The sequence below is a fragment of the Dryas octopetala genome, chromosome 3 (assembly GCF_963921425.1).
Source record: "Dryas octopetala chromosome 3, drDryOcto1.1, whole genome shotgun sequence".
NCBI lineage: Eukaryota > Viridiplantae > Streptophyta > Magnoliopsida > Rosales > Rosaceae > Dryas > Dryas octopetala.
The window spans coordinates 2,676,468-2,694,008 of record NC_141368.1 but is presented as its reverse complement, the minus strand read 5'-3'; the positions used below and the strand labels follow the sequence as shown (position 1 = coordinate 2,694,008).

At 38.0% G+C, this 17,541-nt stretch overlaps 2 protein-coding genes and 1 pseudogene across 3 annotated transcripts; all 3 read left to right on the top strand.

The window, feature by feature from the left end:
* Nucleotides 1-586: 586 nt before the first annotated feature.
* AHG1 (Protein phosphatase 2C family protein) lies at nucleotides 587-2,392 on the top strand. Its single transcript, XM_086234841.1, has 4 exons — nucleotides 587-1,060; nucleotides 1,246-1,629; nucleotides 1,781-1,886; nucleotides 1,989-2,392. Exons 1-4 carry the CDS (start codon nucleotides 587-589, stop codon nucleotides 2,378-2,380), a joined length of 1,356 nt encoding a protein of 451 aa, XP_086090967.1. The 3' UTR covers nucleotides 2,381-2,392.
* Nucleotides 2,393-2,910: 518 nt separating this feature from the next.
* LOC147289521 (glycosylinositol phosphorylceramide mannosyl transferase 1-like) lies at nucleotides 2,911-5,580 on the top strand (annotated as a pseudogene). The gene is made up of 5 exons (XR_015121021.1): nucleotides 2,911-3,232; nucleotides 3,325-3,737; nucleotides 3,835-3,983; nucleotides 4,079-4,149; nucleotides 5,234-5,580. The product of XR_015121021.1 is annotated as a glycosylinositol phosphorylceramide mannosyl transferase 1-like (transcript).
* A 7,049-nt stretch (nucleotides 5,581-12,629) lies between these two features.
* On the top strand, nucleotides 12,630-14,909 carry LOC147289520 (Protein kinase superfamily protein). The gene is made up of 2 exons (XM_086237288.1): nucleotides 12,630-12,694; nucleotides 12,771-14,909. The coding sequence occupies exon 2, from the start codon at nucleotides 12,787-12,789 to the stop codon at nucleotides 14,749-14,751; it is 1,965 nt and encodes a 654-aa protein (XP_086093414.1). The 5' UTR covers nucleotides 12,630-12,694; nucleotides 12,771-12,786; the 3' UTR covers nucleotides 14,752-14,909.
* The last annotated feature ends 2,632 nt before the right edge of the window (nucleotides 14,910-17,541 follow it).

Here is a 17,541-nt window from a genome sequence, read left to right as displayed (position 1 = left end):
CAAGCAGCATACCCAAGAACAACAAAAAATTTAATGTAAACAAATATGAACATAAAGAAAGCAAAGACTATGAATTGACAACCAAAATAAGGAGAATAGACTCAATACCGGCCTTAATCAGTGTTATTTCATTCAAGTTAAAAGCCTTACAAAGGAAGCAAAATGGGCCTGCCTTAATTACTTTTACGACCCAATGTGTGGAGCTGAGCATATATGGGTCGTAGTGCGTTATGAGCCCGTGGTCTACAGACCCATTGTGAGGCTGTTTCGCTTCAACAAAACAAAAAAGGGTATTTCAGTAATTTAGGATTCATCTCGTGCCAGCACAAACATGACGTGGACGCTTTGCTGACTGGACTTGTTGAGCAGAGGAGCAAGAGCAAGAAGCTCCCACGTAGTAGTTCATGGCTCATGCATAGCGTTCCCGTGGCGCTTCCCAACCTTGCTTTCCTTCCACGGGTCACACCTCCACCGTAACGTTTCTCTTTACTCCTCTCAAATATCTCTCCCCCCCCATCTCTCTCTCTCTCTCTCTCTCTCTCTCTCTCTCTCTCTCTCTCTCTCTCTCTCAGCAAGTTAGCTCGCAATGACACGGCAGCCAGCGGACCTTTCCAAGATCCTGATGGAGGATTGGGAGTTTGACACACCCGAGCAATGCCGGGAGCGCCGCCGTCGGAGAATCCAGATGAGGCGGTTAAGGTGGGGCTCCGGCCACTACTTCTCAAGGCTGAGTTCATCATCAGAGACTTGTTTATCAGCTGATCGTTGTACTGCATGCACTAACGAAATGCAATATGACAGCAGTGCGGAATCGGAATCGGAATCCGAGGTTGAGGATGGGACAGTTGAAACTGCGGGGCGCCCACCAGTGACGAGGTTGTGGGTTTCGCGTTTGCTTCAGAATCCGATGCCGGATTACGGAAAGATTTCGCTGATTCAGCGTTCAGAGATGAGTTTGGATGATACCATGTTTGCCAAGGAGGACTTCTGTCGGGTCGATTTTCTCGGTGGTCAGCCTATGCATTTCTTTGCTGTCTTTGACGCTCATGGAGACCCTCATGTAACTCTATCTTCTTCTTAATTTCTCACAATTGTTTTTTTTCAATTCATAAAAAATTGATATAGTTTTACCCTTAGTTAAGCTACGGTCAAATATTTGAGAGTTGATGAGGTCTAATCTCAATATTAATTCCAATTTATGTTTGAGGGATCGATCGATGTGATTCAATTCATATCAATTCGCAGGTGTCCACGGAATGCAAACAACTGATGCACATGTTCGTAGCAGAGGAGCTAAGGCGCGTGTCCACTACGGGATGGAGTGCAACTGGTGATGGAAACCTGAGCTTGGCTGAGCCAGAAGAGGTTCCAGAGGAGGTGAATAGGTGGCAGAATCTGGTGCGGACTGCCTTAGAGAGGAGTTTCCAGAGGATGCACCGTCTGGCCCAGGGCGCTTGCTCGTGTGGGAATTTCAGTGAGTACGCGTGTCCCATAACCACGCCTGCTGCGGGGTCCACTGCTGTTGTGGTAATCCTTACAGCTCAGCATATTGTCATTGCCAACTGTGGTACCTCACGCGCGGTTCTTTGCCGTGCTGGGACCTCTTTCCCACTCTCGCAGGAGTATAAGGTTCTGAACTTACCTTTCTTGTTTATATGAATGTGTATATTGTGAATGTGATCACCAGCATAGCTTAATCAAAAAGTAACAGAAAAGAGTACAGGCAAATTATTATTTAAATTTGTGAAGAACATGAATAAGTTAATAACTGTTGTTGCAGCCTGAAAGGTTAGATGAACAAGAAAGGATCCGAGCAGTGGATGGTCGGATTTCCTTTCACAACGGCCAGCGTGTATATGGAATTCTGAACATGTCTCATTCCCCAGGTAATCCTTTCTAATTAATATATTGATAAATTAAACCATGTTTGACATGAAACAATGTACGTGTTATATATTTAATTAATTGAATTGATTGGAAACATGCAGGTGCCCCCAATATCAACTTGAAACCAGTGACAACATTGGAACCTCAAATTTCCATCACGAAAAGAGAAGCAAATGAAGACGAGTGCCTGATTCTAGCGAACGATGGCATTTGGGACGCCGTATCCGATGACATGGCTTGCAGGGTAGCAAGCACATGTCTCAGATATGAGGGCCCACCTCCGAATACAGATCCAACCAACCACTTTGATCTTTATCATCCACACACACATTATGACGACACCGATGTGTTTCTCTCTATTAACACCAACCGTGCAGCTGCAATTCTCTGCCGCCTCGCGTTAGCGCGTGGAAGCCATGACGATAAAAGCGTCATAGTTGTTGATTTGAACAAAGCCGTTGTGGATTTGAACACAAAACCGATGTCCATTTGAACACAGCCAAAGAAAAATCAAACGGGTCTCGATATCGGAATTTGCAAATGTTTTATTTCATCAAGCTTACTTTTGGAGAATAATTGCGCTTCTTTGGACAAAGTAGACATGTATGATGTATCGTTATCCAATAGCTTAAATAAAATGCCTCAATTTTCTTGCAAAAACAAAAAATTTGATTTGTTAGAGCCTTGGAGGTTTTGTTCAATTGTTCTTTTTGATAATTGAATTTTTTAAGTTTGCCGAAATTAAAAAAATAATAATAATTAATAAGGATACATTTAAAGTTTCTGCAAATTTTGAGCGGATCATGTGGGCCTGTTGTCCAAAAACATGAATTTACCCTAATGAAGTCCATTACTTTCAACTACGGTCAAGGCCCAAATCTCGGCCCAGACGAACCGTTCTTCACCACATTCACACGCCTTTCTGCCACGTACTCTCCCCCCAACAACAGCAAAGAGTGGCGAAGTGCTCAACTGACAACTGCTCTTCACTCTTCACTCTCATCACGATGACAAACTCCAACCCAAACATCATCACCGTCCGATCTCACGGACCTTAACGATCCAATGGCCACGATCATACGCGACGCCGGGCCCATAGGTGCCGTGGCCGCAACCATAGCCTCCGCCGACATGAATGGCGGAATATACTCTCCAGCCAAGGAGAAAGCCGCCAAGAGAGGCGTCTGCAGCGCTCGCTCTCCGCTCTTTCGGCGGCTCCGAAACCTGGTCGGCGCGGCTAAGCTCAAATTCATCGTGTGTGTTTTTGTCTTCTCCATCGTCGTTTTGGTCACCTCCAGGCTCAGCTCTGTCATGGGCTGGGTCCCTCTCCACCCTAAACCTTCTAGTTTTAGCCTTGTAGGTAATCAGAACCAATTTCATTTGGGTTTCTTTGGGTGTAATTAAATTTGGAATTTTTATTAACGAATAAAGAGAGAGTTTCAACTTTCAGAGGTAGTGGATATACGGTGCTTATAAACACATGGAAGCGAAGCTCTGCTTTGAAGCAATCACTTGGTCGCTACGCTTCGTGTGGTGAGGTGGCTGCAATTCATGTGGTGTGGTCTGACAGCGAACCACCCTCACAAACTCTGCAAAACCCATCTCGAAAATATGGTATTTTCAAAGTCACAAGCAGCGAACAAACCCAATTTCAGGTTTGACATAACCCAAGATGACAATTTGACAGCAGGATTAAGCCAATTCCGGACCTCACAACAGAAGCCATATTCTCTGTTGATGATGATGTAATAGTCCCATGTTCCACATTGGATTTTGCTTTCACGGTATGGCGATCTGCGCACAACACTACGGTTGGGTTTGTTCCTCGCATGCATTGGCTTGATAACAAGGTTGGCATTTTTTGCTTTTTGGGTTGCCTCAGTTTTTGGTTGAGCTTGTGCTGATTGATTGTGTTTTGATTCATATTTTTGTTTGGTTGCAAAGCAGAAAAGTGGGGTACCGAATTATAAGTATGGGGGATGATGGTCAGTTTGGTGGATGGGCACATATAGCATGCTTCTTCCTCATAGGAACTACTTGGATTTGTATACGTACAACGTGCCCTTATCTATTCGTGATTATGTCACCAGGGAGAGGTATATATATCTCTATACGTGGAATACATTTATTAACACTCGTTTCTTTTGCTTAAGTGCTGCTTTTTATACTTTGATTTTCTGTGCTCGTGCAGAAACTGTGAAGATATTGCTATGTCATTGCTTGTTGCTTATCCCACCGGTGCTCCTCCAATTTAGGTGAAAGGTAGTTTGCTTTTCCTTTTCTTAACATTTATATATCTGCAAATAATGTTGGATAAGCGTCAGGATTTTTGTTTGGGTCCAAATGGCTTTAACTAATTTTTGGTTTTTTGAGTAATTGAGGTCTATGACTCTGATGTATAAACTAAAGGGAAAATAGTTTAGATATTTTCTTATTATAGACAAGGTTATGAACCCCTCTATTAATGGATCTTCCACAATAGCTTGTCGTCTGCATCTTTGATACACCCTGCATTCATCAATTGCTTTGGTGGTGATTGAGGCTCTTGTATGAAACTTGTGTGCTTGGATTGATGACCTTTTCCTTGTTTGAAACTTCCTCATTTCTTAGTAAACTCTTCAAGTACCTTTACCTGTAAAAAAACCCAGAGAGAAATAAAGTCTTTGTTGCTGAATGAAAATATGATTTTCAATACAATGAACAAGAGCTGGCCTGCAGCCTTCAAATTTAAATATTACAGAGCATTGCATAGTCAACATGCACCTCTGCTTAACGAATATAACAGAAAGGCTAACAACTCAAACTATTAAAACTAACACTAACTAACTAAACCCCTCAGCTCATCACTTGAGCTAGACTACTCTTATTGCTTGACTTATATTGTCTATCAACTTGAAATAGTGTGGGCCATAAAAGTTAATTAAAGATTTATATCTTTAGGAATTTGAGCTTCCATAAATCAAGACTGAAAGACATTTTATCGTATGAAATTATGAATATTGATGCCTAAGCTTTTACACAAATAGTCTTTAAACCGACTCATCCATTGGAGAAGAGGCATATTGATTTTAGACTTGAACCTACTGGGAGTTACGACTTTCTCCCCATATACAAAATTTCTTAAAGCTGTGAATATCAGGCATGATTTACATGTTATTTTGCTGTAAACATTGTTCACCAATTTATGTAGTTGATACTGATGCTAGTTTTAGTTGTATGTCCGCATTAAATTTTCAACGGAGCCAAAATACTTAGAAACCAAAGTTTTTTTTTCACAATTGGATTGGCATAATTGTATGAGATGTATGCAATTGTCTCTGCTGAACTTTGCCCTTGTAGTTTTTAGCTTTTGGTGGGTACATTCACGCTAAGTTGGATTCCTCTGACAAATTTGATGTTCAAGTTGGGCACACGAGGAGGAACAAGTGCCTCAATGGTTTCATTTCCCTCTTCAGGAGAATGCCCCCTGTACCAACCAACGTTAAAGCTGTAGACACAAGGAGTGAATGGTTCTTCTGGTAGTTTTGAGTCGTTTAATCTGCTTTCCAGTACCTGTACGTAGATTAGTATCTGTATATTTTACTGGTGGGACTTGGGACAAGGACATTCTGTTTAATATATATATGAACATGGCGATGCCGCAGAACCAGTCAACCAAAAGCCAGGTTGGTGTTTTGTTGGCCATCTCATCAAAATTCAAAGGCATTGATTGGAGTGTTTTGTACAAAATACAGATTGGGGTAGAATTTAAATTGTTGGTTGCACATCATTTTTTTTTCCTTTAGGTTCGTTTCATTATTCAATTCAATTAATTCCCTAAACGTTAATTGTTGGTAGCATTTAAGAAATGAATTGAACTGTGAGTCATTGAAAAAGAGGCATCTGGTAACCAAGCTTTCTCTGTCTCTCTGGTAACAACAATAATAATCTGATTTCAAGGTTTCATGTGAAGGTGAAGAAGTTCATCTGGGTTCTGTATCTGTTTCTGGGTGAATCAGATTGTATTTGGGAACTTAACAATATTTTGCGACTCTACATTTCTACAACTATGTAGAGTCGTGAGAAATATAATTATCATTAATGGGGTGGTCTGTGGAGTAGTTGGAAACTTGGAAGGGCCATAGTCCTTATTGGTTTTGAATATTATCATTAATTTCCCTTCATAATAATTAAAACTCCTTAACGTTTGGTCTGGGGTGGGACTTGGGACTTGTGTGAATTATTAATGGCTTTGTAGGCTTTGTAATTTGCCAACTTTTAAAGGTTAAGATAAATATAAGAGAGCAGTTTTGCTCACCTTAACTCAGGTGTATGTTCACTTCTCATTTAAAATATTGTCATGCGTTCAAAAATCTAACCATGAAGTTACTTATTGTATTTATTTATTACTCAATAATAAACAATTCATACAAAACATTTTAAAATATTTAAAACTTTGAAAAAAAAACTAAGAAAACCTAACTCTTTCCTTCTTCCCCGTTCTCCACCCCTCCTTCTTCTTCTTATTTCTCTTTGCCAAATCTCGTCGATCCCCTTTTTTTCCTCTCTACTGTGTTTCTGTGTACCTGGCATTTTTGAGGTTGTTGTGTGTGATATGAACATGCCAATAATCGTGAGAAATATAGGCTGCAATGGGTCTTGTTGTTAGGTGAAGAAATTGCTGAGTATGAGAAGGAAGATGAAGAAGAAGAAGATGAGTTTTTGATTGCGTTGCTCGAGTTTTGATTTGTGTTCGTTTGTGGTATTGGTTTTATTTGTTTATTTTTGTCACGGGGCTGGGTTTATTTGACCTTGGGGTTTAGTTGCAAAAGGTCTGGAATGAGGAAGGAGGAGGGGAAGGAAGAAGGGGTGGGGGCTGGTGGAGAGCTGCACACGTGGGTGGGCTCTCGGTTTTCTTTAAGTTTTTTTTTTTTTTTTTTTTCTGAAGTCTTAAATATTTTAAAATGCTTTGTACGAATTGTTTATTGTTGAATAATAATTAAATATAATAGGTTAACTTATGATTAATATTTTAAACATATGACAACATTTTAAATGGGAGGTGAGCATACATTTGAGTAAAAGGAGGTGAGCAAAACTGCTCTCGAAATATACAAGCAAGCTCGTGTGATTAGGTTAAACGTGTTATACTAATACTGCTATGTGCATAGCCTACACTATACCGATAATGCCTTCATTACGATTAGGACAAGATCGTAAACCCCTTAATTTGCTGTACTTGTGGGTGGCCATTAATTAATTTAATTCATGATCTATGAGTCTAACATCATCATCATGCCCAGCCAGCCACGTGGAAATTTGGTGGCACATAGTTTTTGCACATGAAATTCTTTTGGCTTTTTTCCAGTGACAGATCGGTTGTTTGTTTGTTTTTCCAGTTTATATGCATTTTTAAAATCTATGTATTCTTCATCGTCCTCAATTTAATAATTATTTTGTTAGGGTTTATTCTTACCTGCTTGTTTGTATTTTGGGCGAACGGATTTCCTCTGTGACTTGTATGATACTATGATGGAGTTTAAATAGAGGCAGAAACACTAAACAGCCACACGTGGAGTCTGAAAAATAAGTTGAACAACATATTTGACTTTGATACTTTGATTTATTTTGACCAAGTTTCTCTCATAAAATGCAGGCACTCTAGCTAGCTTCATTCATTCTTCTCTTCCCTTTTCCACAGAAATTCTTGAAATTTGATATATCAATCCTTGGTGATAAAATTTTTTGCCAAATATTATTTGTGTTTGGTTAATTCCAATACTTCATATTCAAACAATATTGTAAGGATTTTTGCATTAATTAATGCGTGCAGCATATATATACTCTAGTCTCTTGAGCAAGACACACATCAGATTCTTAGAGAACCATCCAAATGGAATATGTTGTGGGAAGAAGCTCTATTTAGTTAATTTCAAGCAACAATTCCATGTGACAAAAGTTAGAATACACCATTTATTTAGGTTACGGTGGGTGGGTTACCTGTATATATCAGTTTGTGTGTGTGTATTAACAAATATAAAGATGCATGTGCTAGCTACTTAATTATCATATGATACCTTTAGCATATGTGCCTTTTGTCTAAGTTTGAGGTGTTGTTCCCAGCCTATTAATGTAATATATTCACAAGTAAATGCATTATTATGTTCAAGTGTTTAACTACCACTAGCTAGTAGGTGAGAATTGGTACATCAAGAAATTGTAATATAAAATATTTTAAAATTTCTTCTCCACAGACATAAAACATGCATGTGTTCTACTTATTTTTTTTATGTTTGTTTTTTCTTAACTTTTAATTTGACGATGGTTTCTTCCTGTTTTAGAATTAAATTTAAAATCTAACATTCACTTCACTTATCCACCCACACAACATAAATTAAAGCTCACAAACTTTTTAGAATTTAGTTGGTATAAAGTGAGCTAAGAAAATTTAAACTCTCCCACATTCTGATGAGAAATATCACTGAGTTAATACCTAATTTTAATTGCTTTGGAAAATTGTTACTTTGATCATTTATAAGGGAGTAATACAATTTATGGATGAGATAATAAGTTATTATATTTAAAGAAAAACAAATACCTGCACGTGCAAAAAAAGAGAAATGAAGAGAGATTCGGCTCACGTGATGTGAGCAAGGTAACGTTACTTTTCCTTGTTTTCCAAATTTTGACCGGAGAAAACGAGTCAGAAAATGATTGAGGACTTCTATTCAAACAATCAAACTGTTCTCTGAAGTCCTCTCTCCTCAATATCAGACATTTTCATTCGAAAAAAAAAAAAATCCATTATTGTTGAAATAGAAAAACAAAAAAGGCCTATTCTTATCAGCTGGGTTTTTTAATATATAAAAAAAAGTAATGGCAAAAAAATATATACAAAAACTAAAGTAAACTTAGAAAATGACTTGAATTGATTTTCTTCTAAAGAGTATTAGCTCTCCAGATTTCTAGCTTGAGTTTTAATGAATCATGTTTTTTTGTTGTTTATTTTGCCATTTTTTTTATTGAACGACTGTTTTTCCATTGAAATTGATACTCACTAGTCACTACCTTCTTACATGTGATCACTTAAAATTTTAAAATCTTATATAAATTTTGATGGAATCTGATTAAACCTTACATTATAATAATTATTTTTAATGAACTTTTGTTAGTATGATCTATTAAACAAGACTTATGAAGTAATAAACTATGATATTTAACCTTATTATAGAAAACTAAAATGTTGAAAGGAATTTTGACTACTATGAAAAATGGAAAATATTTGGGTCACTCCCAGAGGGTATTCCAAGGGCACCTCATCCCCCCAAATTTTGATTTCGGCAATGTCGGTGCATGATCGAAACCGTTCACTTTTTAGATAATCAATTAAAGATCATCTCTATAAAAAATCAAATCAATCGGAAATCGTTTGGTTATATAACTGTTGTCAATTAAGTAGAAAAAATTGATAGTTTTCAATTAAAGAGTGATTTTTTGACCAAACCATTGATTTTTTCTATTTAATCAACAACAGTTATATAATCAAACGATTTTCGATTGAGTTGATTTTTTGCAGAGATGATCTATAATAAGTGATCTAAAAAATGAACGGTTCCGATCATGCGCCGGCATTACCGATCATGCGCTGACATTACTGCAAATGCATTAAGAATATTACTACATACATAAATAAACATCATTTTGTGCAGAATCGAAACAAGTCATATTCATATTATTATTAATATTTTTTTCCAAAATATGTTAGAATATTTGAATTAACAATGTTGAGTAAGGAATAACCATCATATTTCCATAAACAAAAAGAGAAAGATGAACCATCATATGAGAAATTGGTATTAATTAAGAATAAAACTAAGAAGTTAAAGCTGTTGAGAGTAATGTGGAGCAATGTCCCACATCGAAAAACTAGAACTTAATATATGTGCTTATGAGTCTTGGGCCTCTACACTCATTGCCAATTGGTTTTGAGTTGAATGCTTTAATTCTATCATGGTATCAGAGCTTGGTTATCCACTTATAAGGCCCAACGGCCACACGTGTTCCCACGTCACTTAATACAATTTGTTCACGTGTAAGGCTCAAAATATTGCCACACGTGTGGGGGTGTGTTGAGAGTAATGTGGAGTAATATCTCACATCGAAAAACTAAAATTTAGTATATATGCTTATAAGTCTTTAACCTTTTTCATTCATTGCAAATTAATTTTGAGTCGAATACTAAAGAAACCAAGACTTGGATATCCGTAGTGGGCACGGTGTGAAACAATGACAGGGAGTAATCTTTTTTCTCCCTACAAATAAAATTATGTATATTTAGGAGACTATCATTATCGTGGGTTAAATAATAGTATTGTACTAATCACTATGCTGTCGACAAGTGTAAGTCTACAAGTGGCTATTTGTAGGAAAAGCCCAAAAAAGAAGAAGAAAAATGGAAAATGACCCGCTTAAATTTCCCGTTATTTTGTAGTGGGGTGGGGATTGAATTGGATGACTTATTAAGCCAGGCTTTCTCGCACTTAAATGCCCTTTAATTTGACAGCTTTCAACTTCTATTTTACCAAAATAATCAAACTTCTATAATTTTATTTCTATTTTTCTTTTAAAGGCTTTCAACTTTCAACCTCTAATTCATTTTCATGTGTTTTAATGATAAACCATGTTTGATCAATTAACGGAGTTATTTGAGCATCTCCAAGATACTCTTCAAATCCAACTTTGTTGAACTATAATTTCAAGATATTGAAGGGTTAAAATGATTTACTTTAACAGACTCTTTAAATTTAAACAAAATTTAACTTTATCTTTTTTTTAAAAAAATTAATATTTTAATAATAAATTTGATTCGAAGAGCCTAATTCACTTTTTGAATTTGACTAGTTGATCTTTGGTCTCTATTTTGAAAAGTTCATTTGAAGAGTTTGTTGGAGTAAATTTTTCCTACATGACACATCAAATGGAACATCCAAAACTATTTGAAGAGTATGTTACAGATGCTCTTACCATCCCATTTTACTCTCTTCCACTCATTTCTTAATAATTAAAAATTACAATTTTAGCCTCATAGTAAATTACGTTAAAAGACAACATTTGTTCTTTTTAAGAAAAATTAGAGCTTGATGGACTTTTGAGGTATGCTTAAGTGGTGTGAGTATGTGAGATAATAAATTAGAAATAAGATATATTAAGAGCCTGTTTGGTTCGCGGAATTTAATTCTTGTGAAATCATTAGCATTTTTAAGATGGAATGAAATGTAAGATTCTCATTCTTATGTTTGGTAATGATGAGAAATACTTTTTTATTTTTATTTCCATGTTTGGTTTGTGCAGTAATATGAAATAAAAATTGTTCAGTTTTTCAATTAAACCCTCATTTTTTATAAATACTAAATAAAAAGATTGTGAACAATGTTCTTGGATAAAGTTGGTATTTTAAAATTTTGAAAGGGGTAAAATTGTCTTGAAAAATGTAATTAATATGTTCTGATGGGAATGGAAAACAAAACTCAAGCTTGGAACATGATTCATTTTCCCCATTTTGGGGGCATCATATTTCCATGAGTAAGGAAAAGATTTTTTATGCCTGCGCTTATCAAATATGGAAATAAAATTATTTTTTTATTTCTAAGTTTTCAAAATTTGACCAAAACGGACTTTAAGAGTAAGTAAATGCATGTTACCTTATAATTATGGCAGCTTAGAACCAAAAAAATAAAAGAAAAGGTATAGTTTAAGAGTAAGTGGAGCAAGAGTAAAGAGGCAATGTTAACAATGTCACTCTTATTAAGCAAATTTATTTTTCCTGATTATTGGGGAGAAATGAGATGAAAGTATGATGGTAAAATAACCACAAATGAATAATCATGAGGAGAACGAGGTCCAAATAAATAAGAAAGAAAAGAAAAGAGGGGCATAAGGGGTGAGCTAAAATTATGATAGCTACAATGTATATTAAAATCGTTACACAAATTATATTATTTTTAATAATTATGCTTTTTCAACTGTAAGATTTATTTCAAGCCCAGTTTGATATTACTGTAAGGAAAATTAGTTGTGAAGTAAAGTAAAACAGTTGAGTGTTTGGTAAATAATATTTTCAAAAATACTATGAGGGTAGAAAATAGTATCAAAGTGTTTGGTAAATATTAATGTAAAAAGTGTTGTAACTGTGTATAATTACTAAAAATTATTGATGTGATTCACTACACTTTTCAAAAGTATGTATAAACTTACTTTTTATTTTTGTTGTAAGAAGTTGAAAATTATGAAAAAAAATAATTTTTATCAAACATCAAAATACTGTTGTAGTAATTACAAATTGCCATCCAAAATAATTTTCAGTTCCTACACCGCAATCCCAAATGGGCCTAAGAAAACTTCAACTTCAGGAATAAGAAAATTCATGGTTCATCTCATCATCCTAAAATATGTCATGACCGTTATTATAATAGTATTATTCTGCTGAAATATTAGTTAATTGCACACGAAATGGGTGATGGTGTGATAGTATTTAGTAGGGCGAAATGAATAATTTTATTAAAATCCTAGCCACAAAAAAAAAATGATTAAAATTTTCCACTAATTAATAGGAATTTACACATATACAAACTGGAAAGTAAAATGTAAAAACTGACAGGTGAGTCAGGTGACCACACACGACTTCATAAAAACGTTGAAAAAAAAAAAAAAAATGCCCCTGAAATACAAAACACCCGAAAAGCAAACACATCACAATTCAGTGATTCACGGCAGAAAATACCGAAACAAAGAGAGAGCTGAGAAGTCTGAAAAGCGACACAAACTTCCAGTTGAGCAATCATCACCCCCCTTGTTCTTCCTCCTCCGAATACAACGACTCAATCTTTGTTGTTTATGTTGTGTAGGTGGTGCTAACTCACGATGCGCCAAATCCCCCAATCCCCATCACCCGCACCCCGACCCGAGCGGACCCACCTCCTCCCACCTGTCGCCGCCGCCAGCACCGCCGCCGCCTTCTCTGTCCTCTTCTTCCTCCTAGTCTGCTTCCGCAAGATCACCCGCAAGCGCACCGCCCCGGAGGCCGAGGACTCCAAGCCCCCCCACCGCTTCTCATACTCCCTCCTCCGCCGCGCCACCGACTCCTTCTCCCCCTCCCGCCGCCTCGGCCAAGGCGGCTTCGGCTCCGTCTTCTTCGCCACCCTTCCCCACTCTCGCCAGGAAGTCGCCGTCAAGCTCATGGACTCCGGCTCCCTCCAGGGCGAGCGCGAGTTCCAGAACGAGCTCTTCTTCGCCTCCAAGCTCGACTCACCCCACGTCATTTCGGTGCTCGGGTTCTCTGCCGACCGAAAACGACGCCGGATGTTGCTCGTTTACGAGTTCATGAGTAATGGGAATTTGCAGGACGCGCTCTTGCACAGGAAGTGCCCTGAATTGATGGAATGGAAGAAGAGATGTTCGATTGCGATTGATATTGCCAAAGGGCTCAAGTACCTTCATGGATTGGACCCGCCCATTATTCATGGCGATGTTAAGCCCAGTAATGTGCTGCTGGACCGGTACTTCTCCGTGAAGATTGCGGATTTCGGGCTTGCGAGGTTGAAAGCGGAGAATCAGGTTGTGATTGTGTGTGATGGGACGAAGATTAATGGTGGGGTGGAGGAGAAGAAGAAGAAGGAGGAGGTGGAGAGTAATGGAGTGGAGGACTATGGGTCTGTGCTTGAGGAAACTGAGAGTGTGGCAACTACTGGGTTTGAGGATTTCAATATGGGTGTTGATCAGTCGCCCGAGAGTTGTTTAGTGAAGCTTCCAGTTTCACCGGAGACGCCGCTGACCTCGCCATCTCCGTCCCCAGTGTCGCCGGAGGGGAATTTCGATAAGGGTAGTGTGGAGGAGGGAGAGGGGAAACAGAGTGTGAATAAGGATTGGTGGTGGAAACAGGACAGTGGGCGTGGTGGGTCTGTCAAGGACTACGTGATGGAATGGATTGGGACTGAGATTGGGAATGAGAGGCCCAAGAGTGATTGGATTGGAACCACTGCCGCTTCGTCCAGCAGTGAAATGGTTGGGAAGAAGAATAAGAAGAAGAAGAAGAATAAGAAGCGATTAGAGTGGTGGCTGTCAATGGATGAGGAGAAGAATGCCAAGAATTCGAACAAGGAGAAGAGAAGGCCTGCCAGGGAATGGTGGAAGGAGGAGTATTGTGAGGAGCTTTCGAAGAAGCAGAAGAAGAAGAAAAAGAAGCAACCCAAAGGATTGAGTTTTGATGGGAATGAGGAAGATTGGTGGCCACGCGACGAGGAATTGTATGTGGATAGTAAGAAGAAGAAGAATAGGAGCAAGAGTTGGGGGAGTATGAGTAGTATTGATTGGTGGTTGGATGGAATTCGCCGTCATACTAGTGATTCTGCAAGTGGGGAAATCCCCAAGAGTGGTGGCGTTAGTAGTACTCCGAGTATGAGAGGAACAGTATGTTATGTTGCCCCTGAATATGGTTTTGGTGGTGATCCTTCTGAGAAGTGTGATGTCTATAGTTTTGGGGTCTTATTGTTGGTTGTTATAGCTGGGAGGCGCCCACTTCAGGTGTCCAATTCGCCCCTATCCGAGTTCCAAAAGGCGAATTTGTTATCTTGGGCACGCCATCTTGCCCGTGCTGGGAAGCTTATTGACCTCGTTGATAAATCCATTCAGGCCTTGGATCGAGATCAAGCTCTCCTTTGTATCACTGTGGCATTAGTTTGTTTGCAGAAGTCACCTGCTCGCCGGCCTTCGATGAAAGAGGTTGTGGGGATGCTGACTGGTGAGTTAGAACCACCCCAACTACCACCTGAATTATCCACTTCAGCTAAGTCACGCTTCCCATACAAGTCTCATAGAAAGGTCCGGTGAGTTTCTGATGTCTGCTTTTGTGTTCCATAAAAACTAGGTGCTATACTGCTGTAGATCATTGCTTCATCATCTTTGTGGATGAATAGTGTATTAAGAGAAAGAAAGAAAAAAAAAGTTCTTATTTGTATTTATGAATTTGATAATTTCAACTTCTTTCATTTGCTTCTCTTTACTGGTACTATGCCCTACAAATCCAAATATATTTGATCTTCCTATATAGTCATAATTTGGGGTACACATGAAAACAACATATATTCCTCCTGCACTGACTTTCAGGAATGCCAACTTTTCTTTTTTGGGGTGGCCCATCCTTTTAGCGATGAGGCCAGCTTAGTCATTTGAATCAGTTATCTAGATATTGAACTACAACTTGCTTAACAAACTTCTTTAAGTTGACCCCCTCCTCTCCCAAAGAAAAGGATAGGGGAAAAAGAGGGCAACTTGCTTTTTTCATCGTTTGAAAATTTTGGCTGGGTAGTTGTTCCTTACTGTCTGCAGCTTTCTGGAGGTTGAATATGCTTTTATATGTATGCCATTTTTCACCTTGGTAGAGAGGGACAAATTTTAAGGTATAAAACAGGGTATTGGAAAAGGTGATACAAATTTAAACACCACCAAAGAAAACGGGGTAAAACATTTTCAAATTAATCTTGAAGATAAGAAGAAATAAAAGCAAGAAATAATAGGAAGTGAAAATAGTTTTTCTTGTCCAGCTTAGTTTCAGTATCTTGGGTGGAACCTGTGAGCAAAGCAATAAGGCATTCTTTAAACAGGAGTAACTGAAACATAAACAAGGCTACAGGCTATCAATTAATTAGAACTTTATACAATATACTTTGGAGGTTATGCCCTTTCTTAGTTATGTCTTTCGGTGCCCAAGGTATGCTTGTTGATGATGATGCTTCCTGTAGCTTAATTATGTAAATTCAAAGTAATCTGCTTATAGCTTCATCCTAGAGCTGGTCCATTGCAAATACAGGTCATCTCAACTTTGCCAGCTTGAAGCCTACTATGTGATATTTTAATGTATAAACTTCTTCGGTTAAGTTCTGGCTACTAATAACATTTATTCCAGGTAGACTTTGCTACAAGCAAAAGTGATGAGTATCGTAGCTTGTGAGTTTGTTGTGACATGTTTTCATTCCGACCATCTAAATGACGCTAGTAACTTAATGTTGGTATTTTTTATGTTTTCTTGCCCATGTTATCAGTGATGATTAATGCATGCTTGAGTCCTTTGGAAGTTTTATTACCTAAATGGGGAACAAGTATAGTTTTCAACCATTGCGCTGCCTTTTCAGATTGGTATGATGATTATCCTTTGAAATTAAAATGATTATTCTTTTAATCCCATTTTAAGTTGAATTTACAAAATTAGAAAGAATCTCCATTCACTTTTGGCATGGTTTCATTTGTAAATGGGCAAGTATCCTCAATTCTGTGGGTGAGGTTTGATCCGTGGTCCGACTTAGTAGTCAGATTAAGAGAAAACCCATTAGTGACATATGGGGGGAGGCGATTTGAGCAGGGTTGAAGGTTTCTCTTTCTGCAGATCATAATAAGGCTTGGGAGGATCTTTTATCTGATGTATCATGCATCAACTATCAACTGACTTTGTGTGCGGTTGTGGGGGCCATCTTATGCGATGAGGATGATCTTAAGTGCTTTGAGAAGCTATGGATATGGGATTATTAGAGGCTTGCTAGATAAATCATAGCAAGGAGCTCATGTATCTTTACTGGATGGGTGGAGAAAAATCATAGCTGCATGATCCAACCAGTAATTTTAGCTGTAGTGCATGCATCCCACATTTTCTATAAACTGTAATGATGTTAATTAGTCCTAATTTTCTAGAGGAATTTTGCTTTAGTTTGTGCTTCTGAGCCGATTTGAGAAGATGGGATGAATCCAGTACGTAAACTGTACTTGTCCTCAATATATCTTGTGTTACTATTGCTAGGAGCCTAGGAACAATGATGCTGCTACTGCCTTTGCTTATGTTTCCAATTCCAGCGACATCCTCTGTTTTAGTTCACATTTTGAACTATCATTCTCCAAAACAACACAGCTGCTTGTACCAACTGAAACTTTAGATGGAAAGAAAAAATATTAAAGTTGAGAATTGAGATGCTTTATTTACTTTTTGTGCTTTTGGTTATATGGGGCTCACACTACTACAAACAGCTCTGGGCCGTGCAACTCTAGAAGTATCCTCTAACAGGAGGCATTGAATGGACTGCGGGGGGAGGCCCAAGGTGGTGAAGCCCAAACTCATATTTACACCAAGGTTGAAATAGTCAGTGACCAGTAAATGGAAGCCCATGGGTTAGGCCCATGTTTCGCAATTGTAAAGAGGGCCCCTCATTCTTTTAACAGTCCAGTCTATAGAATGAATCTTACTATTAAACGTCATGTCGCCTTTTTTGCTTACAGACGACATGTCGTAGAAGCTCTCCACCACCGACCAAGTAAGCTTTTACAAGCGCCACCACTCCACCAAACTACAATTCCTAATCTGCAATTCCCGGAAGACAAATAGCATTTTGACTAATTTGTGTATACTGTATAGTCTACACCAATTTGTATAGCTAAAGCTATAAGGCTATAAAAGACATTGTCCCTGCAGCATACATTGTGTGCTAATAGAACAGCTTTTCTATTTCAGAAAATTAAACATTTCCAATCCAATTTACTTGACATCGTCTGACAAGCTATTACAATGGATCTTCTTTATTCACCTTTTTCCCCATAATATCTTAATTAGTGAGTTGATCCTTTAATTAGCATTCT

Bases quoted from the DNA above. Each gene is read 5' to 3' on its own strand.
- AHG1 (XM_086234841.1), top strand. From the start codon at position 587: ATGACACGGCAGCCAGCGGACCTTTCCAAGATCCTGATGGAGGATTGG. The intron at 1,061-1,245 runs GTAACTCTATCT...ATCAATTCGCAG, and splicing joins ACGCTCATGGAGACCCTCAT to GTGTCCACGGAATGCAAACA. The intron at 1,887-1,988 runs GTAATCCTTTCT...GGAAACATGCAG, and splicing joins GAACATGTCTCATTCCCCAG to GTGCCCCCAATATCAACTTG.
- LOC147289520 (XM_086237288.1), top strand. From the start codon at position 12,787: ATGCGCCAAATCCCCCAATCCCCATCACCCGCACCCCGACCCGAGCGG.